This window comes from Fomitopsis serialis (assembly GCF_022376445.1).
Source record: "Fomitopsis serialis strain Sig1Antser10 chromosome Unknown B0H18scaffold_117, whole genome shotgun sequence".
Lineage (NCBI taxonomy): Eukaryota > Fungi > Basidiomycota > Agaricomycetes > Polyporales > Fomitopsidaceae > Fomitopsis > Fomitopsis serialis.
Window position 1 is genome coordinate 32,527 of NW_025955077.1, and position 22,040 is coordinate 54,566.

At 54.2% G+C, this 22,040-nt stretch overlaps 10 protein-coding genes across 10 annotated transcripts; 3 read left to right on the plus strand and 7 right to left on the minus strand.

Moving 5' to 3' along the window:
- Positions 1-250: 250 nt before the first annotated feature.
- Positions 251-727, minus strand: B0H18DRAFT_1124198 (uncharacterized protein; the record flags this gene model as incomplete). Its single annotated transcript, XM_048034815.1, has 2 exons — positions 251-322; positions 560-727. The coding sequence occupies 2 exons, from the start codon at positions 725-727 to the stop codon at positions 251-253; spliced, it is 240 nt and encodes a 79-aa protein (XP_047887717.1).
- A 3,289-nt stretch (positions 728-4,016) lies between these two features.
- Positions 4,017-5,008, plus strand: B0H18DRAFT_65162 (uncharacterized protein). The gene has a single exon (XM_048038964.1). It carries the CDS (start codon positions 4,100-4,102, stop codon positions 4,961-4,963), a length of 864 nt encoding a protein of 287 aa, XP_047887718.1. The 5' UTR covers positions 4,017-4,099; the 3' UTR covers positions 4,964-5,008.
- A 212-nt stretch (positions 5,009-5,220) lies between these two features.
- On the minus strand, positions 5,221-6,099 carry B0H18DRAFT_1038266 (uncharacterized protein). The gene is made up of 3 exons (XM_048030434.1): positions 5,815-6,099; positions 5,603-5,732; positions 5,221-5,545 (listed from the first exon to the last, which is right to left on the minus strand). Exons 1-3 carry the CDS (start codon positions 5,919-5,921, stop codon positions 5,315-5,317), a joined length of 468 nt encoding a protein of 155 aa, XP_047887719.1. The 5' UTR covers positions 5,922-6,099; the 3' UTR covers positions 5,221-5,314.
- Positions 6,100-6,118: 19 nt separating this feature from the next.
- B0H18DRAFT_65160 (uncharacterized protein) lies at positions 6,119-8,409 on the minus strand. The gene is made up of 3 exons (XM_048038963.1): positions 6,811-8,409; positions 6,349-6,751; positions 6,119-6,289 (listed from the first exon to the last, which is right to left on the minus strand). The coding sequence occupies exons 1-3, from the start codon at positions 7,993-7,995 to the stop codon at positions 6,255-6,257; spliced, it is 1,623 nt and encodes a 540-aa protein (XP_047887720.1). The 5' UTR covers positions 7,996-8,409; the 3' UTR covers positions 6,119-6,254.
- A 96-nt stretch (positions 8,410-8,505) lies between these two features.
- B0H18DRAFT_1038270 (P-loop containing nucleoside triphosphate hydrolase protein) lies at positions 8,506-10,698 on the plus strand. Its single transcript, XM_048030435.1, has 7 exons — positions 8,506-8,700; positions 8,756-8,832; positions 8,884-9,217; positions 9,269-9,709; positions 9,767-10,274; positions 10,331-10,562; positions 10,608-10,698. Exons 3-6 carry the CDS (start codon positions 8,923-8,925, stop codon positions 10,551-10,553), a joined length of 1,467 nt encoding a protein of 488 aa, XP_047887721.1. The 5' UTR covers positions 8,506-8,700; positions 8,756-8,832; positions 8,884-8,922; the 3' UTR covers positions 10,554-10,562; positions 10,608-10,698.
- Positions 10,563-11,609, minus strand: B0H18DRAFT_65223 (uncharacterized protein). Its single transcript, XM_048038967.1, has 5 exons — positions 11,537-11,609; positions 11,455-11,482; positions 11,293-11,399; positions 11,117-11,246; positions 10,563-11,038 (listed from the first exon to the last, which is right to left on the minus strand). The coding sequence occupies exons 3-5, from the start codon at positions 11,397-11,399 to the stop codon at positions 10,796-10,798; spliced, it is 480 nt and encodes a 159-aa protein (XP_047887722.1). The 5' UTR covers positions 11,455-11,482; positions 11,537-11,609; the 3' UTR covers positions 10,563-10,795.
- A 589-nt stretch (positions 11,610-12,198) lies between these two features.
- Positions 12,199-12,489, minus strand: B0H18DRAFT_853051 (uncharacterized protein; the record flags this gene model as incomplete). Its single annotated transcript, XM_048039622.1, has 2 exons — positions 12,199-12,319; positions 12,380-12,489. Coding segments are annotated over 2 exons (231 nt in total), but the record flags the coding sequence as incomplete, so codon positions are not given.
- A 949-nt stretch (positions 12,490-13,438) lies between these two features.
- B0H18DRAFT_1124204 (uncharacterized protein) lies at positions 13,439-14,396 on the plus strand (the record flags this gene model as incomplete). The annotated part of the gene is made up of 3 exons (XM_048034816.1): positions 13,439-13,519; positions 13,606-13,832; positions 13,916-14,396. 3 exons carry the CDS (start codon positions 13,439-13,441, stop codon positions 14,394-14,396), a joined length of 789 nt encoding a protein of 262 aa, XP_047887724.1.
- Positions 14,397-15,690: 1,294 nt separating this feature from the next.
- On the minus strand, positions 15,691-17,492 carry B0H18DRAFT_958826 (uncharacterized protein; the record flags this gene model as incomplete). The annotated part of the gene is made up of 9 exons (XM_048042733.1): positions 15,691-16,068; positions 16,226-16,302; positions 16,397-16,452; positions 16,645-16,742; positions 16,798-16,895; positions 16,954-16,956; positions 17,075-17,096; positions 17,127-17,349; positions 17,446-17,492. 9 exons carry the CDS (start codon positions 17,490-17,492, stop codon positions 15,691-15,693), a joined length of 1,002 nt encoding a protein of 333 aa, XP_047887725.1.
- A 2,086-nt stretch (positions 17,493-19,578) lies between these two features.
- B0H18DRAFT_1038319 (uncharacterized protein) lies at positions 19,579-21,904 on the minus strand. The gene is made up of 12 exons (XM_048030436.1): positions 21,873-21,904; positions 21,412-21,807; positions 21,316-21,350; positions 21,093-21,261; positions 20,911-20,972; positions 20,749-20,846; positions 20,659-20,693; positions 20,607-20,620; positions 20,322-20,487; positions 20,176-20,227; positions 20,084-20,118; positions 19,579-20,018 (listed from the first exon to the last, which is right to left on the minus strand). The coding sequence occupies exons 2-12, from the start codon at positions 21,456-21,458 to the stop codon at positions 19,673-19,675; spliced, it is 1,059 nt and encodes a 352-aa protein (XP_047887726.1). The 5' UTR covers positions 21,459-21,807; positions 21,873-21,904; the 3' UTR covers positions 19,579-19,672.
- Between the last annotated feature and the right edge of the window lie 136 nt (positions 21,905-22,040).

The following is a 22,040-nucleotide window of genomic DNA, read 5'->3' on the forward strand; positions in this document are numbered from 1 at the left end:
GGAGAGACAGCCAAGCGGCTGGGAGACAGGCGAGGACGAGCAAACCGCAGGGCACGGACGGGCAAGCGGATGGCGGAGGAGGGCGAGCACACGGCGAGGGAGGGCGAGTGGACGGCAAGGGAGGGCAAGCGGGTGGCGAGGGAGGGCGAGCAGCTAGAGAGACAGGCAAGCAGCTAGAAGACAGGCGAGAACGAGCGGACAGTGAGGGGCGTGCGCGAGCGAGCAGACGGCGGTGAAGGGCAGCAAGCGGCTAGGAGACAGGCGAGGACGAGTAGATGGCGGGCGCAGACGGGAGCGAGCGGGTGGCGGGGGAGGCGAGCGGCTGGGAGAGACATGCAAGCAGCTGGGAGACAGACGAGGACGAGTACACAGCAAACGAGGACGGAAGCGAGCGGATGGCGAGGGAGGGCAAGCAGCTGGGAGATAGGCGAGGACGGATGGACGGCATGTACAGGATACGGCGACGTGCAGCACAGGCTGCACAGCGCAAATGTCCACCGCAGGCACGCAGAGCTAACACCTTTTATGCAGATGCCTTTCATGTTGACCGAGTCAGCACCTTCGACACCTCGGGGGGCTCCGGGAGGCCTCCTTGGACGTCGGTAGCGTCCCTCGGTGTTGCCGCCTTCGATGCCTCCTTCGGGATTGTTGGCTTTGACACAACCTCCTGCGGCGTTGCAACCTTGCAGGCTTCCCGAGGCGTAAGCGGGCTGAGTTCCTCCCTCATCGGTGTCGGAGGTACAGTCGACCTCAACGGCTCTACCCTCAGAACTGCTGGGGACCCAAGAAGTCGAGGGCGAGCAGGCATGAAGCCGAAGACGGAAGGGCAGGCCCGGGTGGGCGGTGGTCGGGTAAGAGGACAAATGCAGGCAGGAAAGAACGTGTTGGCGGGCGGGTGGTCGAGCTAGCAACAGGGCGATCACGGGCGTACAAGAACACGCGGACAGGGTAGGGGTGAATGGGCGAGAGAAGAGCAACGAGAACGGGAGGGCAAGCTAACGAGAGGATGGGCATACAGGACAGACTGGTGATGCGGGTGCGAGAGGGCGGGCACGTGGGCATAAGAGGGTAAGCGGGCAGGCACCAGAGTGCAAGCAGGTAGGCGCGAGAGTGCAAGCAGGTAGGCGCGAGAGGATAAGCGGGCAAGCAAGAGGGCGACAGCGAAAGGGCGAGGGCGAGCCAGGGAGAAGGATGGGAATGGGCTGCAATGTGAGGCAGGGCGGGCGGGCCATTCAACAGGTGGGCGAACAAAGCAGGCGGGCGCGTAAGCTGAGCAAAGGAGACGGGGAGAGCGCGCGGGCGGGCGTGCAAGCAAAGAGGGCGAGGGCGGGCACGGACTGGCGGGACTGGCGGACAAATAGGCACTGCAAGTTGTTGCTTGTCAATGCATTTGCTCGAGCATGGTGACTGAAAACAGAAGCTGTCAGTAGGAATGCTAAAAACGACCGACCTTGGGTTTCACGCCTCTGCTTTCCTGTCTCTTCGTTCACCACTCCTACCCGTCATTCGTTCTGTCCCTCTTCCTCCAACTGCGCTCGGTTATTGTGCTCAGGCTTGCGCACTCGGGCTAGTGGGACGGCACGAATGCCTCGTGTCGGGATGGCAGTCAATGACAGCTCCGCCTAACGGGTCAATATCGATTGTACTGCGGCCTCAATTGATGGCTCAAACGGTGTAGCCACATCGCCGGTGCTAGTACCCAGTAAGCTTAAGTCGCCCGCCTCGGTCGGATCCTTATCGAGTGGTGAGCCAAATGGGACAAAGCGCAGGACCTTGCGTTCGCGCAACAGCCGTCTGGTGGTACCGGTGCCATCACAATATTTGGTGATGTGATCGAGAAAGCCCGAGTCGGGAGCCTGGGTCGTACTAGTCGAGCTCTATAGCCTTATCGTGAAGATGGTCAGAAGAATTGTCATCGATGTGCCATGCACATTCACAAACCTTTAAAGAAGGCCTATGGCCATGTTCACCTGCTGACGGCCATGTTTGCACACAGGGTATTCACCCTGTATGCATATGGTCACTGTCCGTGTCCGTGTCGTGCTGGGCGTTGTCATGCCCTGTACCCGCCTTGTCACCCACTTGCTTGCTCACTTGCGCGCGCATGCTGTCCATCCGTCGGCTGTCTGTGCACGTAGCGAATTGGCCCTACATGCTCACGATCACTGTGTGCGTCGTGCTGTACGTTGCCCGGCCTCAGAGTTCTGCTCGCACTGCTCTGTGACTGCACGTAGTAGATGTACAAGTCCCTGTACAAGTCCCTGTACAAGTAGTTGTACAAGTAGTTGTACAAGCCTTTGTGCAAGCCCTTGTACAAGTCTTTGTACAAGCCTTTGTACAAGCCCTTGTACAAGTCCTTGTACAAATCCCATGTACAAGCCCTTGTACAAGTCTTTGTACAAGCCTTTGTACAAGCCCTTGTACAAGTCACTGTACAAGTAGTTGTACAACTACTTGTACAAGTAGTTGTACAAGCCCTTGTACCAGCCCTTGTACAAGTAGCTGTACAAGTCTTTGTACAGTTGCACAGGTAGTTGTACAAGTCCCTGTACAAGTAGATGTACAAGTAGTTGTACAAGTTGTTATGTACAAGTAGATGTACAAGTAGCTGTACAAGTCTTTGTACAGTTGCACAGGTAGTTGTACAAGTCCCTGTACAAGTAGATGTACAAGTAGTTGTACAAGTTGTTATGTACAAGTAGATGTACAAGTAGTTGTACAACTCCTTGTACAGTTGCACAGGTAGTTGTACAGTAGCAATACATATGCATGGCAGTTGTACAAGCATGTTACATGTCCTTGTACAATTACACTGTACAATCACCTGCAACACCACTAATTGTCCCAATGTTCAGGCTGTACTATCCAGTGTATGTGCTTTATACATATACATGTACTACATATATTAGTCAGCCTGTCACTGTATTGACTTGTCTGCCTATCCAAGTCATAGTCCAGTGTGATTGACCATGTTTACATATGCAGAGGCTGGTCCCAGATGGCATCAGTACTGATTTCTTTACAATCTGCTCTGAGTGGCACCCATTTGTTTGCAATCTTTCACGAGTGGCACACACATGTTTGCAATCTTTTAGGAGTGGCACACTTTCATTCACTATCTTTGTTCCCTGAAAGATCACAAACATGATTTGTCACCCCCATGGTCACAATACTTCATGTATCTCTTCATGTGAGCTGTTGGAATTGAGAGGGTACACTGCAGCTAGGTGTGCCACTGCTATCTATTTCCAATACTTCATGCCCAAATCTTGAGTACAATGTTCCCAATATTTCAGGAGAAGAGTTTGTGGAGAGATCATGAACAATGTTACACTTCAATCAGAGACACAAGCTTCAAAATTGCATTCTAATCCTATCACCATCTTTCTGCACACATGTGCTGTGATAGGATTGCAATCATACTTTCCAATCTTTCATACCTAAAAGACAGTATTCACAGAACTCAAAACTTCCTTTGAAAGACCTTTGGAATACATTAGACATGGAGGATTGTGAAGCCTGTCACAATCATTTGTCAATATTACATGATGTGATTATGGAGAAACAAGTTTGTAACTTATCACTCTGCAATCCTTTTGATGTCTGTTCACAATCAATTTGGCCCAAAATATTCATTCTGCATCTGAGAACTTTCTGCAAGCTTCTACATTGAAAGATCAGAGATGTTATGACCAAAACTCATTTCCAATCTTTACACCAATCTGTCTTCAATACTGCACACAGAATGATTCAAAACAATGTCTACAATCTTTTTAGGAATCTGTCTCCAATATTGTGCACACAATGATCGAACATAATGTTTGCAATCATATTACTAATCATTCATACCAAATATGGGTAAAAAGATTCGAACTCTTTTTCCAATCTTTCGGGACGAAAGATTCCGACTCTCGCCCGGTGATTGCTGCGATACCGCTTATGGAAATTATGAGTCACGTGTTTCCCACGGAGGGAGCGGCATCGCCGGCTGCGAACGACTTATGGTCGACAAAGCCCTCCTCTCTCCCTCCGGTCGGAGTCGGGGACCACCGACTCGACAGCCACCGACGACGGTTCCTCTTTATCCTTTGCCAAAACCATGTCTGCATCGGCGAAGATGACTGCAATCCCACTTCCGGTCGTCCCGGCCGCTCGTTCGACAATCGCTCCTCCGAAGGGACCGCGACTCAACCTCCCTCCTCCCTTCAAGCCTCAGGCGGAAAGCGCGACAAGAGAGGTATGCGATTTCGCAGTCTCAGCTCGCAGTATCATGCTGACGATGTTTCAGGAACTACGGGACGCGTGCCATGTCGAACCGTTTGCCCTACTCCCTCGCATGTTCATCCCCATCCCTTCTGCAATCTACAGGCCGCCAACCATGCACTATGGATGGTCCGCTCCTCGGGAGACCCTTCTGGCCTACGCAAAGGAACACGGCTTGATCCTGATGATGGGCAGGCGCAGACGACCGCTTGCTGACGAGTCGGATGGGGAGAGCAGCGACGATGACGCTAGTGACTCATCCACTGACGATGGCACGGAGGACACCGGAAGTGGCGATGATGACTCTTCCAGCAAGGGAGGTGACGAGTCAGATGGGAGTGGCACAGTTGTTGTTGAGAGGACATGCAGGCCGTTGCCGCCGCTCTTCCCGAACCCGCGCGGGATGAACATCGACGAACCCGCGTCGATGGTAGCCGCCTTGAAACATGTCTCTACTCAGCTATCGAAGGACGGTTTGCAGGTAGCGACCATGGCACTGCACTCCACACTGCAGCACGACGAAGACGAGCTGCGGATCATATCAGTTTACACGAACTACCATCTTCACCGCAAAGACCTCCCCTCGCCTGAGGATATTCGGAAGCTCGGAGAGGCCGTGGGGATCACTGCACCGCCGAAGTGGTACATTGATAGGGACAAGTACGAATGGTACTTGATCAGGGACCCGTATGGTCGGTGATAATAGTGAGTTTGTCCCGTCTTCATCTGCCTTCGTTGGCATCGACTGACCTCATCCTGTAGTGTGGCGCATCTCACCTCTCGCGTCTACCTGTTTGAGTTATGGACTTGTGTGTATCTCCAGTGTATATATGGACTGCATGTAACACGGAAAGCATTCCCGCGGTGTTCTCATGCTCACGAATTGTCGATACCGTTTGTAACGATAATGTTTACCACGATTCTCGATTTCGAGGAGACGTTCGCCACAGCCTTACAACCTGATACATATGTCTGAAAGCATCACGCTACGAGGCTAGGGCTCGATGATTCAACATTCGAGGGGTCTTATGGCGTCAGAGCTCTCCCGCCTCTACCATTCGGCGGACCTCATCCAGTGTCCCACGCACGCTCTCAAATCCAAAAGCCTCACTCTGCCGTTCCAGTCTAAGGGCCCAGCCTCCTCGCCAACATCGAGCTCACCATTTCCCCCCCACGCGAACGTGAATATAAGGAGCATCTCGCCCTCCTGCGTAGCACTGATCACGTTGGTGATCTGCGCAAGGCGTTCTGCTGTCGAGGGCGATGTCATGGTCGAGACGACCTAATGGCAAACCGTCAGACTCGTGAGCGCAGTGGTCTGTCTGCACTGTTACAGCACCTTTGATGGTGGAAAGAACTCGAACATCTCGTGCACTGCCCCTGGCCGGTCTGCGAGCTCAACTTCGCATCGCAGACCTGTCGGAAACGTATCCAGGATATCGCATCTTACGATTACGTGGATGGATTGCCTAGGTAAGTATTCAAAGCGATGTTGTCAATTAGACTGAATCTGTGATCGCGGTAAGTTGCCACAGAAGGCCTTTGACATACGTTGGATCACGGGCCTTCGCGAGCAGACCTCGAAAAAGCTGCTCTTTGGTCAGCCTGACGGGCTCGTCTGGGTTGTTGACGGAAAGAGTAACGGCTGCGAGACGCATTGCACTGAGATATCAATGGAGACGGACTGGAGATCGTGAGAGCAATGCGCGTCAAGTTTAACGCAGGTTTGGGAGAGTTTGAGTGCACCCGTATGCAATAGCACGCCCCGAAATCTCATTGGTAACTGCAGGATCGTATGTCAGTTCCGAAGACAAACGATGCGTCGTTCTAAGTTCGATCACTGTAACTGGACGCTGTTGCATAAACGCGTCGATATACAACGTCCGTTCGGGGCTCAATCGTAGAGCATTGTATCATTGCTTAGGACCTAGTGTACATGTCGTTAGCACAACAGCAGTTAGCTTGTGTAGGCTGAATCTCCTCTGCGAGAACTATGAGGTATCTTTCCCCTCCAGGAGCATTTGATCTAAGCAATAGTCAGCTTCCCCCATGCACCGTCCCGTTCAAACAGACAATGAGACATACCATCGAAGTCTAACCTCCGCTCGAACTCATCAGACAGAAGGTGCCGATGGATCTTCTCGCCGACATCCGGTTGCACCGAAGCGCATTCGCGCTCGCCACCGTCGCCATCGACCACCCGCCACCACGAGAACTCCCCATCATAGTCATCGTCGTACTGTGCCTGGAGGGTCACGTTCATCCGACCGACAAACAGCACCGAGATGAGGCGGAGCGAGGGTATCGCGCGTGCGAGGCTGCCATGCACCTGGCGGAAGAACGTCTGCCAGTGGGAGGGGACGCGGTCGGGGTCGCCGTGCCATACGTCTTCGCGTCCGTTGTCTACTGGGGGCGTGTAGTCGAGGTCGATGACAATCAGCCTGATGCTGAGCAGACGTGTCGTTGAGAGGAGCGGTACCATCTTCTGCTGCCGACGTAAGAAAAATCAGCTATCGTCAGTGTCAGCGGCTCGTGCTGAAGACTCACCAGCCAGCGGAGACCTTCTGACTGGTCGAACTTGATGGTCAGCATCAGATACCGAAGTCGCGCCTGCGGCGTCGTCACCGCTGCGACCAGGCTCTCCCAGAACTCGGCATCGTGCATGTCATCTTGAGGACACAACATAGACAACACAACAGGCACAGTCTCGCGTATTGAGCGGAGCAGAGAGATGCTGTCGGGGAAGTACGTCTTCAAGTCCAGCCACCGCACCGGTGTGCCCCAAACGCACATCACGTTCTGTTGGTCCCCGGTAACGTGCTTCAAGGGCACTGATGACGGCCATTGCACGAAGGACATATCGGCGTGGGTCATCTCGCATATCCTCCACATCGAGAGGGTGCGGAGGTTCGGGAACAGCTGACGGAAGGGGAGGTACGCGCAGAACGTGAGACACAGTTCCTCGGTGGCGGGCCACGGGTGGATGAGGCTGGCGCCGTCGAGGTTAGCATTCACAGGGGCATCGGCGAGTCGGAACTGGCGCAGATCGAGTACGCGCGCACGTTCTAGAAGGGGGAGCTGGCTGAGATGGCGCAGGTCGCTCCGAGTAGAATCGTGCGTCTCGTAGGAGAGGGTGAGCTTCGTCGGTCGGCTGGGTATGCGCATCGCGACGGCGAACGTCTTCTCGCCAATGTCCATGAGCTCCAGGGTGTCGAGCCGTTCTAAGCCTACGAGTGCGTCTCCAACGCTGGCGTTGGCCTCGATGAGGTCTTCTACGCATTGGAGCGACAACACTCGCAGATTCACCGTCTGCCCGAGGAGGGCCGCGAGATCGCCCGGGATGGGTGAGGATTTGTCGAAATGATACGGCACCCACACCGTAGAGAATGACAGAGCCCCAAACGCCTTGCGTTCTATCCGCAGTTCGGACAGGAGAGATGCCCGGTAGTATTTTCCGATGGTCATAGATGAACACATTGCACGTAGCTGATCCTTGTTAGTGGGCTTGACAAACGACATGGATCGTCTGATTGCGGCTGCGTGACACTCGCGGCATACCATCGACAGAGTGCGTGCATCTTCCACAGAGAGATAGGTCGTGACTCTGTACCAGAGATCGTAGTTCATGAGCTGCTGTGCTAGACATTGTGCGGAGGTCATAACATCCTTAGGAGCGCCGACGAAGGGGAGGCCTGATATTGAGCTGGATACAGCACTGAGAATGTGCTGCATGTCCAGCACAACGACTTGGACTCGTACGCGAAAGAGTGCGACGAGTTTGACCAGTGCGTGGTCCGTCTGTATTTCAGATTGTTGCTCTCGTGTCAGGTGTGGTGATCTTGTCGAGGATCGAGCACAGATCGAGCAACGTACACGTAGTTGATGGTCAGACAAGGATATCCTGAGGCATGAAGGTTTGAAGGTTTGAATGATTTTCTACCTCTCCTTGGGGAGACTAAGTTGATGGGATATCGCAACGTACACTGGCAGAGTTCAAGTTCAGGCGACCTGAATTCAATGTTGCACTTAGACAGTTGCAGGTTTTTTCGACGTCCAAACTTGAGCGGTTCGAAACGAGAGAGTCGCAGAAAGCAGCGCGTCAGCTCTCCGGAGCTACAGGTACAAGTGATTGTTGGGATCAAGTTGGGATGGCCGATGGCCCGGGCGATGTCGATGAGGCCTAGGATATTTCCATAATAGGAATGTATACGCCTCGTGCCGTAAGCAAAGATCGCTTGAGCTCAATTTGTTGTTTAACTCACATCTTCCTTGCATCCTCCCTTCTCTCCTCAGGGTTTTCTGATCGTGCTATTGACATAAAAAAGTGGCACTATATTGCCAAAGATGGGCAGAAACAGTTCGTGATCTCTGAGTATTCCGTTGTTACCGCTCAAAGTCGCTCAGAGAATCGCAAGCCCGACATCCCGCTCAAAAGCAGTCAGTAAAAATATTACCCTTTCCGCATTTCATCACTGACAACATCTGTGAACAGAACTGAAGAAGGACCCCGGGATACCTCGTCTCCCAAGTATAAGGCTTCGCAATGCAGAGAAGGAAAAGGCACACCCTGTGAGCAAGGTCCATTCATCCACCAGCCCGTTAATTGACACAATCCTGCAGCATCCCATTCCTCTCCGCAGAACGGACGGAGATGCAGAAATGGCGACGGAGCCAACTCTTTCTTCCCTCGCGGCTATGGCGGAAGCTGCCACCCCATCGAACGACCAGGCGTTCAGCGACCCGTCCTCCTCTACGAGTGGCGCGACGAAGACAAAGGAGCAAATTCGCAAGCATTATATTCGAGCACTGCACAAAGTCATCGACGAGGCTGACATCATCGTCATGGTACTCGACGCGCGCGACCCGGAGGGATGCAGGAGTCGGTTGGTAGAGGAGGAAGTGCGTCGGCGAGAAAGCGAAGGCAAACGGTTGGTCTTTGTATTGAACAAGATCGGTGAGGCGCCTCCTTCCTTGATACCCTGCTTGTTGTAACACACCACCTTAGATCTTGTTCCGCGCGACAACGCGCAGGCTTGGCTGCGCTACCTCCGCCACTCAACACCCACCCTTCCCTTCAAATCCGCGTCAAATAACCAGCGTTCACGGCTCTCCTCACCCACCGCCCCTGCTCTCGTGCGCTTGCTCAAGGCGTACAAGCCTAGCTCCGCTCAGACTGTCACCGTCGGCGTCGTAGGCTACCCGAATGTCGGCAAGAGTAGCTTGATCAACACTTTGAAGCGAGCGAAGGTCTGCGCGGTCGCTGCACAGCCTGGTCACACAAAGGAGCTGCAGACCATCCAGCTTGAGCGAGGCCTGAAAGTTATCGACTCGCCCGGTGTCGTGTTCGACGAGGATGATTTCGACGACGGTAAGGGCAAGTCGAGGAGTAACATCTTGCTCCGAAACGTCGTCAAGGTGGAAGACATCGACGACCCGATCGCTCTCGGTAAGACATACTATCTCTGTATCGTGGAGTGGAAATCTAACAGCATATCCCTCTCAGTGGAGGAGATATTGAGTCGGACTGACACAGAAATGCTCAAGAAGATATACAACCTCCCCGAGATCGCCCCCACACTACAATTCCTCACCATGCTCGCACTTACAACAGGCCGCCTGCTCAAAGGCGGGACGCCCGACATCCTCTCCGCCGCGCGCATAGTCCTCAACGACTGGAACCACCAAAAGATCCCCTACTACTCGGTCCCGCCCGACGTCCACCCCTCGCTCATCCCCTCAACAGTCGTGGAAGGCGGCGAACGCACCGTCGCCCCGGGTGCAGAGAGCGTCGGACAGGCGCAGATCGTCACCTCCTTCGCACAGCCGTTCGCGCTCGCCGGACTCTTCGGCGCGGCGGACGCGGGCGCATTCGGCGGCGACCCGGGGCCGGACGCGATGGAGCTCGAGCCGGAGGAGGAGGTCGTCGACGAGATGGACGAGGACGGGAAGGAGATGGAGTCGGACGACCTCGCGCCTGCAATCCCCCGGAAACGCTCTCGTCGCCGTCGCCCGTCTCGACCGCCACGCAGCCGTACGCGGCGGGCGATCGCCAGCCGAAGCGGCTGAGGAAGTCGCATGACGTCCCGTCGTATGATGCACCGGTGGCGGAGCATGCCCGGCGGTCGATGGCGAGCGCGAACCCGCTGAGCAGGCGGGTGTTGAAGAAGGAGGCGAAGAAGGCGCGGAGGACGGCGACGAGGGTGATGGTCGCGGAGAGGAAAGCCGTCCTCGCGGGCGGCATGGATATCGATGATGAGAGCAATCTGTCTGCTACGTTCATGGTCTCTTGAGTGTTTTATGTGCGTGAGTTTGGTGTGTCCGACGGTGCATCACTGATGAGTTAGATCATGCTAGGAACTGTGTAGCCTTTCTATAACATGTCCACAGGCTTTGACCCCTTCCAATCGCGACCCTCTAGCTGCTGCTCGCAAATATCATAAGGGTTTTACGCAGCTTACCGACAAGCTGATCGTTCAGATGGGATAGGACCGCGCAACAACATATCCATCTCGCAGGTGCGTTGATATTCTGTTCAGATCTTCTTCTCCTGCACGTACTGCCGGGTGACCTCCAACGTACGGCGCATCGTGTCGACCACGAGTTTGTCCCTCTCTTTCCGCTGCTCATCCGAGGCCGGGCCACTCCCCCACGGCCCGCCCTGCCCAAACGTGAAGGTGAAGGTGAGCATCAGCTCGCCCTCAGGCGTCTCCGTGATCGTGTTCGTGATAACCCCGAGCTTGTCGCCCGTCGCCGGGTCCAGCATCGTGAAGACGACCTGCGGTGCACGTCAGTCGACCACTGCCGTTGCCATACATAGTGGGTTTGGAGGGGGGGAGACGGCGCGGAGACGTACGTTGCCGCTCGGGAAGTACTCGACGCGCTCGTGGACAGGGCCGGGCTTGCCCTTGAGGACGACCTCGCGCAGGAGGCCGTCGGGGTGCTCCTCCAGCACTGCGCAGCTGGTGATCATGGGCACGAACGCCCTGGGGACACTGTGAGCGCGTGTATGCGGTGGCTCGGGGTACGCACAGGGGGTCGCGGGCCTTCGTCTTGAGCCCTGCGAAGAGCTGCTCGGTGGTGAGGCGCAGAGGCGCATCGGGCGGGTTGACTGGTAATGTGTATCCTGAGAAGGACATCTTTCCATGGTCGACGGTGATGGTCATCTGGAGGCTACTGGGCGAGCGGACTTACTTCCGATGGTAGGCTGAAAGTTGGGTGTCTGCGGATGGGCTTGTGCTTGAGGCGTCTGCGCTGAGTGGACTTATGTGCGTACAAGTTCAGTGTCGGCAGCCGCTTTTCTTGGTCTGGCGCATCATGCGGGGAAATCAATTGTCAACCACGACGACGCGTCAGCAGTACCTGCGAACGGCACGAGGGCTGTGTCCTGTTACCAACATCCGCAGCCCCATTAATTATGACCATCTGCTGTAATACACTTCTGCGCCTTGATGTTTCCCGATGTCGGGGAACCTAGTGTTATGTCCGACAGGGAGAGACTGAGGGATCGGCTGAGGCCGTCGCGAGCTTTGCGCCGCGACAGTATGCCGCCCTTGTCCGTGACTGCAAATGATGTGCAGAACAACGTACATGACGGGATGACGAGCGTGTTCTCCAAGGATACCGTACTAAATTTGCTTACTCCTGACGAGATCTCTGATGACCGCGAGCGTACGCTCGATGGTATCGAGGCCAAGCTTCTCCCTCTCCCTCTCCTCCTTCTCCGCCGCAGGTCCTTCGTCGAGCGGACCATTCGAGCCCCACGCGAAGGCGAAGGTCAGGAGGAGGTCGCCGTCGGGCAGAGTACTGATGAGATTGGTGATGTGCGCGAGCTGTTCGCCTGTCTTGGGATGGATCATCGTGAACGTCACCTGGCGCATGCTTGACTTCAGCGTGGTGCAGAGAAGACGAGGCAGGGAGCAGAAACACCTGTTCTGGAGGGAAGTATTCAATCTTCTCGCGCACAGGCTCTGGTTTATTCTTGAATTGGACCTCGCGCAGAAGACCTGTCGCATGCTCGTTGAGGACATCACATCGGTCGATGACAGTCACGAAACGGCTAAGCAACCGTCAGCCCTTCGTGCATGGGGTCACAGCTGTACTTGCCCGGCATACAGACATTGGGTCGCGCGCCTTGACTTTCAAGCCCTCGTACACTTGCTCCTTTGTGAGTCGAAGGGGATCATCCGGGGTATTCACCGGACGCGTCACGGCAACGAAGCGCATTATATCAAAGTGGCCAGCTGTGAGTGCTTTTGGCTGACTTCAAGTCGACCGCCGTAAGCTCCTCTTATGCAGGCTGGTTGACAGGGACTCGGAGGAGGTCGTCACATATGGGGCCGGGTTGCGTCATCACAGAGAGCTGTGGATTCAAACCGCATTAGGGTTCATTAGCTCGTCCGGGCCGAGACCGCGGTCGTCCATCTGCCAGTGAGCAGTCCCACGGGATAAAGGGACATTGTCATCTCAGGTCTGGACGGGCTTGGCGCGCAATACTTTCCTGATATGGTAATACACTTGCCGCTTCTGTCATACCCGTGACGTTCGCTCGTCTTCACGTCTTCCGCTCCGAAACTTCTGCGAATCTGCCGATGTTCGTTTTTGGTCGCTCTCGCGCGAGTATATATAGGGGGCTGCGCTGCCTGTCCCCGTGTCAGATTGGCTCTCTCCTCCCCCTCTCTCAGCGCGCCTCAAGTTTTGACACGGACGAGCAACAACCGACTCGCCAGTGCAATCATATTTGAGTCGCTTGTCGGGGAACGAATTGTACGCATTGCGGGTGATTCAACATGTTCAAAATTGGATCCAGCCGACCTAACCATTGATCTTCTGGGCCAGCGCATACAGCCAGCCAGCAATTCAAACTCCAAGGGCTCAACGTGGTCACAGTCTCCTGCGCGGGAAGAGCTGTGGTACTCGGACCTCTCATAAGCTTGCACGACCTTTCTCCTACGACTGGTGACCGACGCAGAGGTCTCATTGCCGCACACCGAGGTTCTTAAGTCACACTGATCATCGCGTTACAGGACGGCTCTTGATTGAGAGACACTGCAAGGTCGCACGACAATTGAATCCACCTGCCACACCCCTCCAGCATGTTTCGAGGCAGTTCATCCCACCACCGTCGTCGGAGGATGCCCCAGAGTTCACCGGCAAGCGCTTGGACGACTTCCTCTTCATGTTCGAGATCCTCGCCGACGCCGCAGCCATGACGGGAGAGCAGAAGTGCAAGGGCGTGCTACTGTACTGCTCTAAGAAGGTGCGTGACGTGTTGCGATGCGATAAGGCCTTCAAGGGCAGCGACTGGGCGAAAGCAAAGGAGAGGCTCACCTTCTACTACCCGAGAGCGACTTTAGGACCCGAAGCTCTGCCAGGAAGCTGCGCGAGTACGTTGAGGAGTATCGGAAGCAGCGCAAGATACGCGACCTGGAAGACTTCAGGAAGTATATGCTGGGGTTCGTGGTTCGGGCTGGTGACTTGGTAGAGCAGAACAGGATGACCGAAGCTGAGCACGACCTACTCTTCTACCAAGGGCTGACGACCGCGATCAGACAGGCGATCAAGCCTGACTCGTCAGAGAGAAGGGCAAGGCTTTGACGTGCTGCGACCCAGCAGGATTCGATCAAGTCGCTGACGCGGTGCGACAGCATCTTAGTGTGGATAACGTCGACTATTTCTCTGACTCGGACGACGACTCGGAATCCGACAGCGGTGGCGGGGACAGAGCACAGACCGATGTGCTATTGAAAGCGATGACCAATTTCACGGACTTCCTCGAGAAAGTCACACTGCTCTTACCGCAAGGCACAACATCGGCGCCCCAACAAACGACGGCCGGCTCGGCAATGAGTGCTACGACGCGCGTAGAGCAATTGGGACAGTACGCGCGGTCGTGCTACATGTGCGGGAAGGAGGAGGGTAAGGACCTTGACCACAGGCTGGGAATGGGATACTGCCACCATACGACGAAGTGGTTGGCGGATGGTACATTGGTATACAGTCCGCAGGGAAGACTGACCTTTGCAGATGGTACGGAGCTGCCAAATGGGCGCAGCAACCCTGGCGGGATCGCCGCGATACTTCAGCAGCAAATTGAACAGCACAACTCGCGACTCGCCGGAGAGCGTGTCGCGTAACTCGGTCGGGCTACTGCCAGAAGTCTCTGGTGAGCGGTGATGTATGACATGTTTCGTCGGCAGACGTTAATTCGTCTCTGGTCATTAGATCGCCAATGATGAAGGGTATATCAAGCAACTCAAAACATCCGCCCAACTGGCACAACGACGTCGCACTGCCTCCATTTCCACTCTTCTATCCATTCTATCACTCTTTCAAGTTTCGTGCTGCTTTAACGTCTCAATCCCATCTAAATCTTGCCTCGCTGTACATCCGACTCTACCGGCGTGCCTGCGACGAACCTGAAGGTGGCGGCAGCGATCATCCGTAGGGCGAGAGAGGCGCTGTTGAGCTCGAGAGCCGCACCTGTCGGGGGCCCAGGTCGCGAACGTAAATAGCGCTCGCTCGCAGACGTCGCCCTCGCGCCGAGACACAGATCGCCTGCTTCCGCCGGAGGGAGAGTCAAGGGACGTCCGTCACCCGGGAGGGTGTTCATTACCATCTCTGCGATGTGTATCTTGTTCGGTAGCATGCCTGCCATTCTGTCTATGTGCGCTGAGTGGCTTCTTTCGTTCACTGGTCACTGGATTGACCTGGAGTGTTCTGTCTGCGTGTCATGTTTGCTGCCTGAAGAATTGTATCGCTTTTGCGCTTGTCGTCGCCCGATCATTGCCGACTCGAGTTTCCTCCACTCTGCAAATGCCTTGAAGTTTCGACACCGACCAGCGACGAGAAGCCCGTAAGGAAGGAGACGATTTTCCGAGGTGAAAAGGTAAGTATTGAGATAGCCTAGTCGCCCGTACATTGCACACTGCGGCTGCCTAACATCTGATCATGACCTGTAGGCTGATTGACGTTCGCTGGCAGCCTATACACAGAGCCTGAGGAAAGCGCCGCTTGTTCGATTTCCTGAACTCGCCGAGTACCATGAAACCGCTATTCAGGTACATCCACGACACTGGCCGCTTCGCGGCCGCATATGGAGACTTGGAGTCGAACGAGGCTGCGAGGGATGGCAAGGGGAAGGCGGAGTGACGCAGGGCGGCAGACGACGCACAGAGCTGACTAGTTGTTAGTCTACGTTGCAGACCATAAACGTTCAACGGCCGCGAGCCTGGCTGTTCGTCGGAATGCATAGGCGTTATTGATATCTAGATAGGTCCACTGGGGCTTTCTAGGCAGCGCCAAAGTTGCTAGTCCCTTTAATATTATCACTGAGGCCTGAGGCGGAGCGTCGAGTCTCCTCCTGGCCATTGTCGCGTAGCTCGCCATCCGCCGAGCTCCAGGCAGGTATAGAAAGTAAGTAAAGTAGTACTAGTAGTTGAGTCGAATAGAATGTGCCGTTAGGCCCGCTTGAGTCAGAGACAACCTCCGGATCTTTCGGTGGCGGCGAGTCTTCAGGCTCGTCGACACGCGACTCTCCTGTGTGTCCTCCAGCGAGGGCTTGTCGTCCCAGCTCGACCACGCCTCGGGCTCACGAACGTCTATCAGCGTCGCGAGAACAGCGCGGAAGCCCGCCGTCGTCCGTCGATCCGCCCATATCCCGGTGACCCTATTGAACCGCAAGGTGCCAAGAGTCGAATGTGCTTCGGGCGCGTCGCGCTGGACGAACGATGGGAGTGTGTCCCGGTAACCGCGGAGCCGATGTGCTGAAGGTTCATCAGGAAGCGGGAGATGAGGATGGAGGGGAACCTATCAAATGGGTGTCAGCGGAAGTGCGTGTGCGGTGCTGTACAACGGGAAATGGGGCATCGTACATCGTGATGAACTCTGAGATGACTCCCAGAAAAGGCTACGTAGCGAAGAGGTCAGTAAGAGCGCGGGAACGGAACCGGGAAGGATCGCTTACCCCTTCTGATAGTGATAGCGCCATGTGTATGGCGTTCAGCGAGGCGAGCAACCTGTGGTGCTGATTCAGGAAGACATCTTCGACACAACACAATCACGAACAAGAAATACACGGTCCCTTGATAGACGTGTTAATTCGCGAATGACTGGATGCCAAAGAAAGCAGACGTACCATCCTTAAGAAGTAGCATGACCAGCGCTGCGGTCGTTCTGGCTTTTCTTGCAGATCTGAGGATTGGCCATGTTTTCATGCAAGTGACGACAATTACGATGAGGTCGGCGACCATTGGGAAGACACGAGACATTATTATCACTGGGTTGAATCAAAACCAACGCAAATAGTGACAGACTTGAGGTACATACTTCTACGGAGATAAGGTGGTCTTAGATGAGATTAGTCGCCAGGCAAGTAACACTCACTGGTTCCAACCACGGTCGGATATGCTGTTGTTGTAATCACACTCGGGATAAGGGCCCACCCACGTAACGTAGTCGTGGGTCGACTGAGACATGTTGTACTGTCCAAACATTCAGCAACGTCCCAACGAGGTTGTCAGAATATTGATATCTCACAATGCCTGTGATAGCAGGAGCGAGCCCGAAGATGAAAACAACGACGGCGATCAGAGCCTTTTGACCGCCAATTGCGTAGACTCGCATTGCGGCGAATGCTAGCATGTGGGAATCAGTCAAGGGACGAACATCAATAGTGTGACGAAGCGGGCTTACCTGCTGTCAAAATGTAGAGCATCAGTTGTAGGACATCATAAAGTACAGTCATGGCTTCGCAGCTATGTAGTCGGTGCTGCGTTAATCTGTAGAGCGCATCACTACAAGGACGATCACGCACCCCTGCAATGCATCAGGTGACTCTGTAGAAATGCATGCACGATTGAGCTTACCATACTCGTATCCCAAGAGAATACGTAGATCAGGTTTTCCGCCCCGAACAAGAGGAGTGTATAGCGATTGAGCAGGAACAGCAGTACGCCCCCCGAAAATTTGCGGGCAAGTAACAGTTGTGTCTCTTGTGATATTGTCATAATATGTTCGTATACAATGAGTGCTATGCATAATATCTCAGCGTGGTTTTGAGCGACGAAGGCGACAACGATGAGACAATACCTGTTATCGACAATTGGCAGTAGTTATTAAGATATCTGTGGAAAGGTCAGACGTTCATCGAGTGTCCCGCAACTTGAACAGACGAATCGTGCGCACGTCGCCTGTAGGAACGCAATTTCCTGAGCTTGAGTATCCGTAGACATGGCGGGGGAGTTCGACGTTGATCAATTGAGGGCGAAACGAACTAGCGGCGAGGTCTTATCTTCTACACTAACATTGGAGTGCTTTGGCCTGGATTTTGGAATTTGACACCGACTGGCAGCGGGGAGCCAACCGTGACTTTGGCGGAATTCAATAGGCGGTGCAGCGGCGTGTTCAAATCCGGAAATTGACTTCAAAACACTCCAGCCAGCGGCTACAACACTCCGCTGGTTGCACGGAAGCGAAGACTCCCGTCAGACAAGAATTTCCGGAGTGCGCGGAGGGTAACAGAGTTGTCTAGAGTCTGCCCAGGGAGACTAAGAGTCCCCTGAGCCATCGCCACTAGCACTCAGCCACACGGTACCTTGTCCGAAGCGTCACTGAACTAGATCAGAATTCTCGCATACCTTCTTGATTGCTGCTCATGATGCGACACTATCAATCTGCCACCACAAGACGTTGACGTGAATGCGAGCGCTCATACCTCCATAGATACCTATGAACGTCTCTTCGGCGTTGACATCGCACTGGCAGTGGGGCTGTGAGTGTTGCACCGTGACAGGAGAATGCGCTCAGTACTGCGGTAGGTAGACGGCTAGCGCAAATCTGGAGTTGACACCAGTGAGGAAGTAATGTGATACGAAGAGGATGCAACAAGGTACTGACATGTTGAGTTTTCAATCATCAAATGACGTTCATACCCATTGGTACGGGCGCCCAGCGGCCAGCCACTGGCTGCTATGCAAGAGAGCGTCTTCCAAAGAGATATGCACTAAGTTATTGAAGTCAATCGATGTGCAAAGGTCACAAAAGACTCTGACGCGCCTCGTCATGACGTTCGTCACCGTCGAGACCGCTTGGAACCCCATCTCCATCTAAGCAACGTGCAAGCCCCAAAGTACGGAAACATCAGTTTAGACCGTCAGTCTTTGGAAGCTGAAAGATGACAGGAAGTGCATCAGCACTAGTTCAAACATAAGCTACAGCGATGCTCACCCGAACTACCTTCCGGGCCATATCGTGACGTGCACGCCGAGCTCTGAGATCTGATGAGTCCGCCTGCAATCCTGTTATCTAAACCTATCCACTGTTAGCCACTGTATGTTTCAAACGAAAGGGAAGGATCTGATTTGTGAGCAATTTGTGAGTGATGAGAACTTCAAGTTGGAAGCGACCTTAGGCTTCATTCAGGTCGTGCGGAACGTGGCCATAAGTTCCTCTCATGCAGGCTGTCTGAACTTGGGAAGTGCGACCGCCGACTCAGACTCCGAGTCATGGTAGAGACCGCGATCGCCCATCTGAGCAAACTGGCGGGAATAAAGGGACGTTGTCATCTCAGATCTGGGCGATCTTGACGTGATATACTTTCCTGATATGGTAATACACTTGCCGTTTCTGTCATGCCCATAATGTTCGCTCGTCTTCAAGCTTCACGTCTTCCACTCGAAAACTTCTGCGAACCTGCACGTTCCGTCGATGTTCGTTCTCGGTCGCTCTCGCGCGCGGGCATATATAGGGGGCTGCAAGTCACAGTTTTGCCAAGGACGAATCACCAGTGCACTCATATTTGAGTCGCTTGTCGGGGAAATAAATTGTACGCGTTGTGCGTAACTTAACACGTTCAAGATTGAATCCACCCGGCCTAACCATCATGATCAATCTTCTGACCAGCGCAAATAGCCAGCCAGCAACTCAAAGGGCTACTGTATTCGACAGCCGCCTGCGCGTGGGGAGTTGTGGTACTCGGATCAGTTCTCAAAGGCCTGCAAAATATTTCTGCTACCTATGACCGACGCGGGGTTTTCATTGCCGCACACAGAGTTTCTTGAGTCACGCTGATGATTGCTTTACAGGAAGTATCACCGACTCGGGTTTCCTCCGCTCTGTGGACCTCTTGAACTTTCGATACCGATCAGCGACGACTCGTAGAAGCCCGCGAGGAAAGAGACAATACAACGCCGAGCTGAGAAGGTAAGGATTGAGATAGCCCGGTCGCTCATATTGCTCACTCCAGGCTGCATTCGACGGAAAGGCAAACTTCCCCAATACTTCAAAGTTGTCCGATCTATGCGCAGGGCTTGAAGAAAGCGCCGCTTAAGAAGCACATAGTAATATGAATAACACCGATACATCCCGACAAATACCCAGGCTTTGAAAGTCTGCAACGGAGACTAACGAACGGTCAGCGTGATACAGCTATGACCTCCGGATCTCTCGGTGGCGGCGAATCTTCCTCGTCAACACGCTGACTCTCCCCTGCGACCTCCGGCGAGGGCTCGTCGTCCCAGCTCGACCACGCGTCGGATCCAGGAACGTCGATCAGCGTCGTCGAGAACAGCGCAGAGAGCCCGCCGTCGTCCGTCGATCCGCCCATATCCCCAGTGATATCGAACCGCGAGGTGCCGGGAGTCAATTGCGCTTCGGGCGTTGCGTCGCGCTGGACGAACGACGGGAGTGTGTCCCGGTACCCAGCGGAGCCGATGTGCTGAAGGTTCATCAGGAAGCGGGAGATGAGGATGGAGGGGAACCTGACGAGCGGGTGTCAGCGGGAGCAGGTGTGCGGCGCTGTATACGGAGGAATGGCGCATCGTACATCGTGATGAACTCTGAGACGACTCCTAAGAATGGCTACGTAGCGGAGAAGTCAGTACGAGCACGGGCACGGAGCCAGGGAGGATCACTTACCCCTTCTGATAGTGATAGCGCTATGTGTATGGCGTTGAGCGAGGCGAGCAACCTGTGACGCTGATTCAGGGAGACATCTTCGACACAACACACTCACGAACAGGAAATACATGGTCCCTTGATAGACGGGTCAATCCGCGGATGACGGGATGTCAACGAAATTAGACGTACCATCTTTGAGTAGTAGCGTGACCAGCGCCGGGGTCGCTCTAGCTTGTCTTGCAGCTCTGAGGATCGGCCATGCCCTCGCACAAGTGACAACAATCACGATGAGGTCGGAGACCATAGGAAAGACACGGGACATTATGACCACTGGGGTGAATCAGAACTAATGTGAATGGTGACAGAGTTGGGGTACATACTTCTATGGAGATATCGTGATCTTAGAGTTGAGAGTAGTCGCCAGGCAAGTAACACTCACTGGTCCCAACCACGGTCCGATATGCTATTATTGTAATAACATTCGGGTAAGGACCGACCCACGCAACGTAGTCGTAGGTTGACTGAGAGATGTTATACTGACCAAATGTTCAGCAACGTCCCAACGAGGATGCCAGAAAAATGATATCTCACAATGCCTGCGATAGCAGGGGCGAGCCCGAAGATGAACACAATGACGGCGATCAGAGCCCTTTGACCACCAATCGCATAGACTCGCATCGCGGTGAATCCTGGCATGCGGGAATCAGTCACCGGACAGACGTCCGAGTAAATGGGATGACGAAGCGGGCTTACCTGCTGTCAAAATGTAGAGCATCATTTGTAAGATATCATAAAGTAAAGTCATGGCTTCGCAACTATGCAGTCGGTGTTGCGTCAACGTGTAGAGTTCATCACTGCAAGGACGATAACGCACCCCTACAATGCGTCAATCGACTCAGTGAGTCTCAGTCACTAAAAGTGCATGCACGATGAACCTTACCATACGCGTATCCCAGGAGAATACGTAGATCAGGTTTTCCGCCCCGAACAGGAGGAGTGTATAGCGATTGAGTAGGAACAGCAGCACGCCCCCCGAAAACTTGCGGCCATGTAACAAATGCGTCTCTTGCGATATTGTTATGATATGTTCGTATACAACGAGTGCTGGGCATAACGTCTCAGCTTGGAACGACGAAGGCGACAATGCTGAGGAACTACCTGTTATCGACAACTGGCAGTAGTTGTTGAGATATCTGTGGAACTTGAGAGGTCAGACGTTCATCAAGTGTCCCGCATGAGACGAGTCGTGCGCACGTCGCCTGTAGGAACGCAATTTCCTGGGCTTGAGCATCCGTAGACATAGCGGGGTGTTCGACGACGTTGATCGCCAGAGCGCGGGCGACGAACCCTTATCTTCTGCATTGACAACTCATCAGTCTTGGCCTGGACTTCTGTATTTGAATCCGACTAGCAGCGGCGAGCCGACGTCGGTGGGATTCAACTGGTTGTGCAGTGGCGGACTGTGGCGGATTCAATTTCCGAAGTCCAAAACACTGGCACTCTACGTAGTCAGCGGCTACAAAGTTCCGCTGATTGCAGGTGAGCGAAGATTGGGTAAAGACAAGGCGAAGACCGCCCTGGGCCAGAGGCACGCGGAAGCTTAACGGCGCTACTGAACTAGATCAGGATTCTCGCGCACCTTCTTGATTGCTGCTCGTGATGGACACTATCAATCTGCCCACACAAAACATTGACGTGACTGCGAGCGCTCATACCTCCGTAGATACCTATCATGATGCAACGTCTCTTCGGCGTTGACATCGCCAGCGGGGCTGTGAGCGTTCAGAACCGCGGCATTCCTGCGCCCCGTACCGCGGTAGGTAGACAGCGGGCGCAGATTTGGCATCAGTGAGAAAGCACCGGTGTGACATGAGAAGGGAGCA